The 12491-nt window shown below is 49.5% G+C and overlaps 1 protein-coding gene across 3 annotated transcripts in view; it reads right to left on the bottom strand.

Moving 5' to 3' along the window:
• ZRSR2 (zinc finger CCCH-type, RNA binding motif and serine/arginine rich 2) overlaps window positions 1-12491 on the bottom strand; it is a 77791-nt gene that overhangs the window by 14196 nt on the left and 51104 nt on the right. For all 3 annotated transcript variants that reach the window (XM_068270780.1, XM_068270783.1, XM_068270782.1), the window contains 2 exons: window positions 9126-9235; window positions 3738-5071 (listed from right to left, as the gene is read on the bottom strand). In XM_068270780.1, coding sequence (XP_068126881.1) covers window positions 3750-5071; window positions 9126-9235 — 1432 coding nt within the window. In that variant the 3' untranslated portion in view covers window positions 3738-3749. The remainder of the gene's footprint in view (window positions 1-3737; window positions 5072-9125; window positions 9236-12491) is intronic.

Here is a 12491-nt window from a genome sequence, read left to right on the forward strand (position 1 = left end):
TATATACAGGAGAATAAATTATGCACTAATACTTTTTTTAAACCGACTGATAAAAATGGATATATTCCCAGAGACAGCTGCCATCACAACAGGTGGCTAAACAATATACCTAGAGGCCAATTTATGAGAATCCGTCGGAACTGCAGGATTTTAGGAAACAAAGTGGGGTACTGGTGCAGAGATTTTATGAAAAGGGATATAATATGAGAGAATTGGAACTAGAAGTAGAGAGGGTAGCAGCCATGAATAGAGAGGAATTACTGGAGGATAGGGCTGGACCTGGAAAACAGGCAGGAGAATTTGATTTATTGCTGGACTTTAATAGTCAGCATCGAGATATAGAAAACATTGTCAAGAAACATTGGAACATACTGCAGCTGAACAATGCCCTTGGGAGGACACTACCAAAAAAAACGAGTTTCATCTATAGGAGGGCCCCTAACCTTAAGTCAAGACTGGTAACCAGTTACATAGAACCCCCTGTAACATTGACTGGGGACCTTCTAGGACAGAAGGGTTTCTTCCCATGTAGGGGCTGCAGGGAGGCCAAACCAGTCAGGGGGAGGGAAATAACCTCTAGGAACACGGGGGCCACATGGGACATTAAGCAGTGTATTACCTGCAATAGTGCGGGTGTAGTGTATATATTGTGGTGCCCTTGTGGGATGGAGTATGTGGGCAGAACCACGAGGGCACTTCACAAACGCATTGGACAGCATATTTATAACATTTCAAAGGGACTCCAGACACATAGTGTATCGAATCATTTCAGACTGAAACATGGGTCCAACCCCAGTCTCATGAGGTTTATGGGAATAGAAAAATATGTGAAGAAATGGAGGGGATCGAGTTTGGTTAGGGAGATATCAAAGGCTGAAGGGAAGTGGATTTACAACTTGAAAACTATGCACCCGGGAGGATTGAGTTTGATTTAAACTGCTACATTAATAATGATTTGTAATCTATGGGAGGGGAGTGATGAGAGAGAGGAAGGGGGGTATAACAATAAATGTGGGTTAGTGGTTTTAGGGCACACATTGGCATAGTATCACACAGGAGATATATTGGAGCGTAGATCAAATAGAGATTAGAGTTCCTTATTTCACCACAAGATGGAAACAGAGGAATTATCGGATTGATATCTAGGAATAACATATGCACTTTACTTGATCATTTTAATTTTATTTTATATTAGTGTAACCCAGTAATGTTATTAAAATGGATTACTGTAAGCAATGATGTAAAACAGCAATGTCCGCCTGAGTATGGGCTTCCGCCTAATGACGAATTAGTAAGCACCGCATTATAGCGGTATCCATTTTGCCGAAGCCCATATCTATGGGCTGGAGATCCAATCACAGTCTGGAGGAGGGGTCTATTAGTATAAAGGGACGTTGACGCGCTGGTGACGTCAGCCCCTGATGAGACCGATTGGTCGAAACGCGTAGGGCGGAGCCACGTCCAGCGCGTCTGACGTCACCATACCGGAATTGTACTGTGAGCTCGGAGAGGGAGTTTCAAGCGTCGCTTAAGCAGCTGGTTCGCCGCGGAGGGACGAGGAGTCGGGACGCCGCTCATCCATCTACTCAGGTGCCGGGCAGACCTTGCTGTTAAGGCTTTGATGTGCTAGTTTTCAAGAAAGCACTATGTGAGTGCGCATTGGTGTGCGGGCATTGTGGCTAAAATTTTTAAACAGGATTACACTATTGTGCTTTTATGTGTTTTATTCAGGATGTTTTACATTAAAGAAAAGATGAAGATCTAAGAAAGAAAGTGCCTTGTGGATATTTATACAAACGCTAGATCCACCTGTTGTTTGAGGTGGCAAAGATCCGGTGAGCAGATTCAGAGAAGGAGTGTGCGGGCACGTGTGTTGCACTTTGATCACTGAAGCACGGGTGGTTTGAATATGTATAAACAGAGTCACGCTATGTGCAATTTTGTGTTGTTATAGGAATTGGAGAGTGCAGTCCAGCAATTGTATTGATATTACCCTTTGGAAAAGTGTGACAGCGATCCCATTGAAGCATGTGGACATTGTATGGGAAAAAACTTTCATACAACCTGTTAAATAATTTGTTATAGTAATTGTATGACCGTTGTGGACAGCGCAGCCTAGTTGCTAAATATATGCAGGGCTGTGGAGTCGGTAAAAAATCTTCTGACTCCAACTCCGACTCCTCAGTTTATGAAATCACGACTCCAACTCCGACTCTGGGTAACCAAAATGGCCCCGACTCCTCGACTCCAACTCCGACTCCACAGCCCTGGTCTTATGGATCTTTTCTCCCTAAACTGTCACTATCTAAGATACACTGCCCATCTACACCACACTACAATTCACTTCCCCCTGCTGCCCCCACTACACTACACTTCACTAACTAACCCCTGCTGTTACACCTACTACACTACACTACACTACACTAACCAACCCCTTCTGCCACCACCAAATACACTACACTGGCTAAACCCTGATGACACATCTCACCTGATCCTGTTGCCACGATTCTCTCCTCCCCCATCTGGCTTTCTTCATCAGAGGGCGCCCCGTCATTCAAGATGCAGGTCTTCAGGGTCCCAGCTGCTGCGCTCCTCTTCAGCTGCAGTCACCTTCTCTCTTCATCCCAGGACGTCTTGTCAGTCACTGTGAAGGTCTTCAGAGCCCCAGCTTCCCGCGCTCCTCTTTGCTGCAGTCTTCGTATAGACTACAGCCTTGCGATATACACGTGCTGCCGCCGCCATCCTTCCTAGTTACAGCGTCCTCCCCCGATGTCCTCCCTAGTTACAGCGTCTTCGTCAGACGTACTTCCTAGTTACAGTGCCCTCTGCTGGTTGATCTGCGGCGCACGTGTGCGCATGAAGTCAGAGGCACTGTAATTAGGAAGGACATCGCGGGAGGACGCTGTAACTAGGGAGGACGTCGGGGGAGGACGCTGTAACTAGGAAGGATGGCAGAGGCAGCACATGTATATCGCAAGGCTGCAGTCTATACGAAGACTGCAGCGAAGAGGAGTGCAGGCAGCTGAAGCTCTGAAGACCAGACATTGAATGACAAGACATCCTGGGATGAAGAGAGACGGAGACTGCAGCTGAAGAGGAGCGCAAGTGAGCCAGACGAGGAAGAGAGGATCGTGGCAAAAGGATCCGTTATTCCGGGGCCACATTTACCGCATCTTAGGAATACAAGACGCACCCACTTTTCCCCCTCATTTTTGGGGAAGAAAAAGTGTGTCTTATATTCCGAAAAATACGGTAACTACCTCTGTGGATTTCCACAAAACATGTACTGTTGCTGAACCTTGAAGGCAGGGTTGGGGGAACACTGGTGTAAGGGGTTTGGCACTTCCCGGTATGTAGAACTTTGCAGGACTTACCTGCTGTAGGAGGTCATTTCTTTATAAGATGACAGTGGAGAGTGGGCTGGAAGACGGTCATGTCTTGATGATCAGATGATAGGACCACTCTAGAGAGAGAGCTCTCCAGCTCTACTTCAAGAGATTTGAGACCCATTAGGACGCCTATACAGCCTAATGGAAGTGGAGAACATTCCATTCCCTATCCACGTTTCAGTGCAATCTGGATTGTCGTTTGTTTGAAAAAGTTCCTACAGCAAGGTAAGGTCTACTTTACTCTGCTCACCTGCAAGTGCCAAACCCCCAGCACTGATTGTGCTATGGCAGTTTAATAGGGTTTATGCTCTGTAAAATGTGAGTCTGGTCACAGTAAAATTAGCATACCTTGGCATGTTTCTAGGCTTCCATAGTGAAATTTTCCTCAACACTTGGATCTTGAACCACTTCTGCTTCGGCTTCTGGAGCGACTTTTGCTATCCTGTCTTTGCTTCTCGATCTAGAGTGACTCCTACTCTCTCTGTCTCTATTTGTGGATCCACTCTTACTCTTCCTGTCTTTGCTTTTTGATCTAGAGCGACTCTTACTCTTTTTGTCTCTGCTTCTGGATCCACTTTTGCTCTTCCTGTCTCTGCTTGTAGACCGACTCTTCCTCTTCCTGCCTCTGGATATAGAGCATACCTTGTCCCTTCTTCCCCTGCTTCTGGATCTGGAACGACTCTTACTCTTTCTGTCTCTATTTGTGGATCCACTCTTGCTCTTCCTGTCTTTACTTCTGGATCTGGAACGGCTCTTATTCTTTTTGTCTCTGCTTCTGGATCCACTTTTGCTCTTCCTGTCTCTGCTTCTAGATCCACTTTTGCTCTTCCTGTCTCTGCTTCTAGATCCACTTTTGCTCTTCCTGTCTCTGCTTCTGGATCCACTTTTGCTCTTCCTGTCTCTGCTTCTGGATCTGGAACGACTCTTACTCGTTTTGTCTCTGCTTCTGGATCCACTTTTGCTTTTCCTGTCTCTGCTTCTGGATCTGGAATGAGTCTTACTCTTTTTGTCTCTGCTTCTGGATCTGGACCGACTCTTACTCTTTTTGTCTCTGCTTCTGGATCCACTTTTGCTCTTCCTGTCTCTGCTTCTGGAACGACTCTTACTCTTTTTGACTCTGTTTCTCGATCTACTCCTGCTCTTCCTGTCTCTGCTTCTGGACCGATTCTTCCGCTTCCTGCCTCTGGATCTAGAGCGAGCCTTGTCCCTTCTTCCCCTGCTTCTGGAGCGGCTTGCCTTCCTACCTTGGCTTTTGGATCTAGACCGACTTTTGCTTCTCCTGCCTCTGGATCTTGAACGACTTCTGCCTCTCTTGTTTGGACTTCTAGACCGGGATGCACTTCGACTTTTGCGCTTGCGTTTTTTTCTGCCCCTGCTGCGTGATCTTTTCTCTCTGCTTCTTGATCTACGTGAGCGATGCTTCTTCTTGTTTTTGTGTTGGTTGCCCTTCTTCCTGCTCGAGTCCCCATTTCTCCTGCTGTCCTGATTAGGGCTAAGGAATCTCCTGGGAAGAACATAACCATCGTGTCGTGCCGACTTCTCTCGGCGATCAGAAGAGTTATTCCGATCTGAAGAAATATTTAGGTCTCTGTCAGCATCCCAGAATTCATTTGTTGGGTTCCTGAAGACGTGGAGGAAATTACAGTGCCTTCCTCTGGGGCATTTTTGCCTTTCAAACAACCCTGTTACCAAACAGAAGAGGAAAAAATGTAAGCCATCAGGGACCAAAGTGAAAAAAAAAGGAACATTTTCTTTCAAATTGTGTAAAATATTATTAAAGAGAATCTGTAACTAAAAACAATCCCCTGGGGGGTACTGACCTTGGTTGGGGGAAGCCTATGGATCTGATCAAGGCTTCCCCCATCCTCCTGTGTCCCACGGTGGTCTCGCTGTGCCCCTCCGAACAGCGGGGATGTAAATATTTACCTTTCCGGCTCCAGTGCAGGCGTAGTAGTGGCTCTCCGCTCGAAAATAGCCAATCTCTGTTGGTCTGCTCTACTGCACAGGCGCAAATCTCCTGCGCAGAAGAGTGGACCCGACTGGAATCGGCTATTTCCGTCTAGTTCCGTGCTGAGAGCCGCAACAGCACCACCTGCTGGAGTCAGGGAAGGTAAATATATCAAGGTTTGTCGAGCCAGGATTGCAGGACGATTCAAGGGAGCCAGCGCTGGATTGCCTGCAGCTACAGGGAAGGGGAAGCCTCATTGTGACCCTGAGGCTTCCCCCGCCCAAGGTAAGTACCCCCCAGGGGACTTTTTTCTTAGGACAGTCTCTTTTAAATTAAAGTAGAAAGAGTCAATGAGCTATGCCGAACACAACCGTATTGGCACGCATTGGAACATCTAAACGCACCTCATTTGGCTAGTCTAGAGTACTTTATCCAGCTATCCCAATATGAGGTTCAGCTAATGCCACCATGTATGGACCCCATTTATTTTCGAATCCGCACAAATGCTGTCTATTCTTGTTCCTATTATTATTAAAATAACCTTTGTCTGTTCTTCCTGTCCCAGGGATGGGCGGTCCAGTCTCCTGGTGGACCTGTCGTGGAGTCAAGTGGAAATAGCCATTTTCAATTAAAGAAACATTTTATTTGTATTATTTTAGGCAATGAATCTTCAAAATATTTTCCTCCATAATAATTTCCTTTATTTAAGCATATCTCATATCTTTTCAAAAGGTTTTCAAGCCCTTTGTTGTAGCATCACACTCCTCTCCTAGGAGTTGGAGGAATTGGGGATGGGCGCTTCATGTTAATGCTGCTAAACAAAGAATGAATGGCATTCTGCAGTCATGTGACAAGCAGTGCAGGGAGAAAAGATTAACCAGATGCAAGTTAATTTACACTGAAAGAATACCTTGCATGGCAGATAAAAGCAAAGAGTTGTTACTTTGCGCATTGTCCTGTGTCGTCCTCAGTCCCCGTGTGTCCTCCTTTGTCCCGTGTTGTCCTCTGCGCCCATTTGTGCACCGGTATCCCCATTTTTCCTGTGTGCTCCTTCATCCCCCCTTTATGGTTCACGGTGTCCTTGTTTGTCCTGTGTCGTCCTCCATTCCATTTTTGTGTCCCCATGCCGTTATTTGTCCCTGTATCCTCCTCTCCTCCCCCCCCTTTTGTGTCCTCCTTTGTCCTCTCATCTCCCTTTGTGTCCTCCTTTGTCCTCTCATCTCCCTTAGTGTCCTCCTTTGTCCTCCTCCATCCATCTTTTCGTTCGTCCTTTGTATCCTCGTTCGACCCACTTTGTGTACATCTTTGTCTCCTGTGTTGTCTTTTGTCCTCCGTGTCATCCTCCATCCTCCTTTGTGTCTTGTCCCATGTCCTCCTTTGTCTACTGTGTCCTCCGTGTCCCCCTTTGTCTCCTGTGTCTATGTCCCCCTTTGTCTCCGGTGTCCTCCGTGTCCCCCCAACTGATTGCGTGTCTCACCTGATCCTGGGAGCCAGCAGAGATCAGAGACCTCTCTTCTCCCTCACTCTTCCTTAGTGCCGGTCGTGTGTAATGACGCGATCAGGAAAATCTGGCACTAGGAGGGGGAGTTAAGGAGAGGAGGTGCCACTGATCGCCGCGCGCACTGTCGGGCCAGATGAGAGACACGATCAGCAGGAGAAATAGAATAGGCACAGGTGACTGAGAACCTCTGCTCCACTGTATCCATAGCCTTCCATCTACATAAAGGGAGAAAACTCGCTTCAGGTTTCATACTCCCCTAATACATATAACTCAATGGTCCTCAAACTACAGACCGTGGGCCGAATGCGGCCCCCTGAGGCTGTTTCACTGGCCCCCAAAGACAAAATGTAGAACTGTGGTCCACTGCACCATTAAATATCGCCAGCCTGCATATAGAATAGCAGTGCTTGCACCACCCATCCACATACTGCAGCGAGCATCCAATTCTGCATCAGGTGACACTGCTGTCCAACTGGCCGGCAGGTTGTCACTAGGGTATGCTTCACGAGCTGGTGCACAAAGACGTTCTTCGGGTGCCGCGTGACTGGCTGCTGCTGTGCTGGGAGTTCTCCTCCGGGCATGATGGGGAGGAATCAATACCTCAATGTAATGTTTTACAGGGCTGTGGAGTCGGAGTCGTGGAGTCGGGCAATTTTGGGTGCCTGGAGTCGGAGTCGGGAAAAAATGCACCGACTCCGACTCCTAATGAATTTGTAACTGTAATTAAAATAGAAAATATGATAAAATGTTCTATTTCTCAGATAATAGTCATTAAAAATAATGTATATATACAGTAATAGCTGTGCTTAGTCCACAAAAATGAAATAAACCAATCAAAATTAGTTACTTGTGCTGCTTCAATAAAGCAGTCCCCGTATTTTTAAGGTCAGATATACAGATCTGATTGTGACTGTATATATGATGTGTACACAGGAATCTCTTATATATACGAAATAACATCTATGCTGCAAGAATAAAGCCTGATGTGTAGCCATGTCACTAATAGAGATGGTCAACGAGATGGAAATAATTCTGCCTTGATGCTGATTTATGCAAATGTATGCACTCCCTTTGCTGATGAAATCAAATAATTTGATATCTTGTTAAAATTTGGTTTGGTGACTACAAATTAAAGGGTAACTGAGACGGATGAAAAGTAAAGTTTTATACATACCTGGGGCTTCCTCCAGCCCTCTTCAGGCTAATCAGTCCCTCGCTGTCCTCCACCACCCGGATCTTCTGCTACGAGTCCTGGTAATTCAGCCAGTCAGCGATGTCCGGCCGCATGCCGCTCCCACAGCCAGGAATATTCTGCACCTGCGCAATAGTGCTGCACAGGTGTAGTATGCTCCTGGCGGTGGAGTGTGTGCATGCGCACTACGCCCGACTGGCTCAAGTACCTGGACTCATAGCAGAAGATCCAGGTGGTGGAGGAGGACAACGAGGGACTGATTATCCTGAAGGCGGCTGGAGGAAGCCCCAGGTATGTATAAAACTTTAATTTCATCTGTCTCAGGTTTACTTTGTTACACAGTAGTACTATACTCTACATATGCACTCCCCACAGAGCTGCAGGGAATCCACTGAGAATGCTGTGCACATTGAACACAGAGGTGTTGTCTGTTTACAATCTCCTCATTCCCCTGCAGAGTACCTGCACATCATTCTTACATGTACCCACACTTACATTGCCTAAGGCCTGATAGATGTTCTTTGTTCCGGTTTGTACCTTTTTTACAAGTACTCTTACCAAGGACTAGTTTTAGTCTAAAGGGAATAAATATAGTAGTCTCCATATCCTTCTCACTTCAGTTGTCTTGTAAAATTCCTAAGCGTTGGCAGTTAAGAGACGAATTTCATGTTACCTACTTTTAATCAACAAAATTGTAATATGCAAATTAGAGGAGTCGGAGTCGAGGAGTCGGAGTCGAGGAGTCGGAGTCGGTGGAATCCTAAACTTAGGAGTCGGAGTCGGTGGATTTTTGGACCGACTCCACAGCCCTGGTTTTTCAACATCATTTTATGTGTTGTGGCCCCCCCAGCAGTCTGTATGTTGACCTGGCCCTTGACCGAAAAAGTTTGGGGACCTCTGATACATCTGATACCTGGTGGTTGCATTTTATAGTGTTTCATGGGTTTCTTTCCTGGGACCTTTTAGGTCATTTGTGCTGCATAAGATCTTCTGTTACTTTTCTCAAAGTGTTGATGTACTGTATTTGATTATTTCTGGAATTATTGTTTGTTTCGCTGTTGGGGAAATGCTGTATTTGAAGTTGAGTTATCTTACCACAGATGGCGGATCTCCACTTGGTGATGGGCGAGAGCTCGCACTGGAGCTGGCGGGAGGCGTACCATCGGCCGTTGAACAAAGAGAAAGCCTGTGAGCACTCTTCTTCCCTGCAGGGAGGAAACCAGCAACATGAACTTATATAATAAAATAAGGCAAACATAACACTAAGACATTGGACTGCAGAACAGCTCCAGCCATTTTTTTTATTTTAGAATTATAATATTAGTACATTACCGATATTCCTCAAGTAAATTCCGATATTCAAATATTACCAATATTTTACTATGTCCTCGCCTAACCTTACCCTAACCGCTGCCCCCTGGGTTATTCCTAACCCTTAAACGCCCCAGGTGGTGCCTAACCTTAACCCTAAACCACAAACCCCACCTAAAATTAAGAACCAACCAGTACTTAACCCTAAAGACCGTCTTCCTGATCTTGGCTGCTCTACTGACAGCACTCTCCATTCCCAGCTTCTCATCCCGGCTACTCCGATAGCAGCATCCTCTATCCCCAGCTCCTCATCCCGGCTACTCTGCCAAAAGCACTCTCCATTCCCAGCTCCTCATCCGGGCCACTCCTCTAACAGCACTCTCCATTCCCAGCTCCTAATCCCGGCTACTCCGCTAGCAGCATCCGAAATCCCCAGCTCCTCTTCCTGGCTACTCCGATAGCAGCATCCGCTATCCCCAGCTCCTCCTCCTGGCTACTCCGATAGCAGCATCCTCTATCCCCAGCTCCTCCTCCTGGCTACTCCGATAGCAGCATCCTCTATCCCCAGCTCCTCCTCCTGGCTACTCCGATAGCAGCATCCTCTATCCCCAGCTCCTCCTCCTGGCTACTCCGATAGCAGCATCCTCGATCCCCAGCTCCTCCTCCTGGCTACTCCGCTAGCAGCATCCTCTATCCCCAGCTCCTCCTCCTGGCTACTCTGCTAGCAGCATCCGCTATCCCCTGCCCCTCCTCCTGGCTACTCCGCTAGCAGCATCCTCTATCCCCAGCTCCTCCTCCTGGCTACTCCGATAGCAGCATCCTCGATCCCCAGCTCCTCCTCCTGGCTACTCCGCTAGCAGCATCCTCTATCCCCAGCTCCTCCTCCTAGCTACTCCGCTAGCAGCATCCGCTATCCCCAGCTCCTCCTCCTGGCTACTCCGCTAGCAGCATCCGCTATCCCCTGCCCCTCCTCCTGGCTACTCCGCTAGCAGCATCCTCTATCCCCAGCTCCTCCTCCTGGCTACTCCGCTAGCAGCATCCTCTATCCCCAGCTCCTCCTCCTGGCTACTCCGCTAGCAGCATCCGCTATCCCCTGCCCCTCCTCCTGGCTACTCCGCTAGCAGCATCCTCTATCCCCAGCTCCTCCTCCTGGCTACTCCGATAGCAGCATCCTCGATCCCCAGCTCCTCCTCCTGGCTACTCCGCTAGCAGCATCCTCTATCCCCAGCTCCTCCTCCTAGCTACTCCGCTAGCAGCATCCGCTATCCCCAGCTCCTCCTCCTGGCTACTCCGCTAGCAGCATCCGCTATCCCCTGCCCCTCCTCCTGGCTACTCCGCTAGCAGCATCCTCTATCCCCAGCTCCTCCTCCTGGCTACTCCGATAGCAGCATCCTCTATCCCCAGCTCCTCTTCCTGGCTACTCCGCTAGCAGCATCCTCTATCCCCAGCTCCTCCTCCTGGCTACTCCGATAGCAGCATCCTCTATCCCCAGCTCCTCTTCCTGGCTACTCCGCTGGCAGCATCATCTATCCCCAGCTTCTCCTCCTTGCTACTCCGCTAGCAGCATCCGCTATCCCCTGCCCCTCCTCCTGGCTACTCCGCTAGCAGCATCCTCTATCCCCAGCTCCTCCTGGCTACTCCGCTAGCAGCATCCTCTATCCCCAGCTCCTCTTCCTGGCTACTCCGCTAGCAGCATCCTCTATCCCCAGCTCCTCCTCCTGGCTACTCCGATAGCAGCATCCTCTATCCCCAGCCCCTCCTCCTGGCTACTCCGATAGCAGCATCCTCTCTCCCCAGCTCCTCCTCCTGGCTACTCCGATAGCAGCATCCTCGATCCCCAGCTCCTCCTCCTGGCTACTCCGCTAGCAGCATCCTCTCTCCCCAGCTCCTCCTCCTGGCTACTCCGATAGCAGCATCCTCTATCCCCAGCTCCTCTTCCTGGCTACTCCGCTAGCAGCATCATCTATCCCCAGCTCCTCCTCCTGGCTACTCCGCTAGCAGCATCCGCTATCCCCTGCCCCTCCTCCTGGCTACTCCGCTAGCAGCATCCTCTATCCCCAGCTCCTCTTCCTGGCTACTCCGCTAGCAGCATCATCTATCCCCAGCTCCTCCCCCTGGCTACTCCGCTAGCAGCATCCTCTATCCCCAGCTCCTCTTCCTGGCTACTCCGCTAGCAGCATCCTCTATCCCCAGCTCCTCTTCCTGGCTACTCCGCTAGCAGCATCATCTATCCCCAGCTCCTCCTCCTGGCTACTCCGATAGCAGCATCATCTATCCCCAGCTCCTCCTCCTGGCTACTCCGCTAGCAGCATCATCTATCCCCAGCTCCTCCTCCTGGCTACTCCGATAGCAGCATCCTCTATCCCCAGCTCCTCCTCCTGGCTACTCCGATAGCAGCATCCTCTATCCCCAGCTCCTCCTCCTGGCTACTCCGCTAGCAGCAGCATCTATCCCCAGCTCCTCCTCCTGGCTACTCCGCTAGCAGCATCATCTATCCCCAGCTCCTCCTCCTGGCTACTCCGCTAGCAGCATCCGCTATCCCCTGCCCCTCCTCCTGGCTACTCCGCTAGCAGCATCCGCTATCCCCAGCTCCTCCTCCTGGCTACTCCGCTAGCAGCATCCTCTATCCCCAGCTCCTCTTCCTGGCTACTCCGCTAGCAGCATCATCTATCCCCAGCTCCTCCTCCTGGCTACTCCGATAGCAGCATCCTCTATCCCCAGCTCCTCCTCCTGGCTACTCCGCTAGCAGCATCCGCTATCCCCTGCCCCTCCTCCTGGCTACTCCGCTAGCAGCATCCTCTATCCCCAGCTCCTCTTCCTGGCTACTCCGCTAGCAGCATCATCTATCCCCAGCTCCTCCTCCTGGCTACTCCGCTAGCAGCATCCTCTATCCCCAGCTCCTCCTCCTGGCTACTCCGCTAGCAGCATCATCTATCCCCAGCTCCTCCTCCTGGCTACTCCGCTAGCAGCATCATCTATCCCCAGCTCCTCCTCCTGGCTACTCCGATAGCAGCATCCTCTATCCCCAGCCCCTCCTCCTGGCTACTCCGATAGCAGCATCCTCTCTCCCCAGCTCCTCTTCCTGGCTACTCCGCTAGCAGCATCCTCTATCCCCAGCTCCTCCTCCTGGCTACTCCGCTAGCAGCATCA

This window comes from Hyperolius riggenbachi, chromosome 2 (assembly GCF_040937935.1).
Source record: "Hyperolius riggenbachi isolate aHypRig1 chromosome 2, aHypRig1.pri, whole genome shotgun sequence".
NCBI lineage: Eukaryota > Metazoa > Chordata > Amphibia > Anura > Hyperoliidae > Hyperolius > Hyperolius riggenbachi.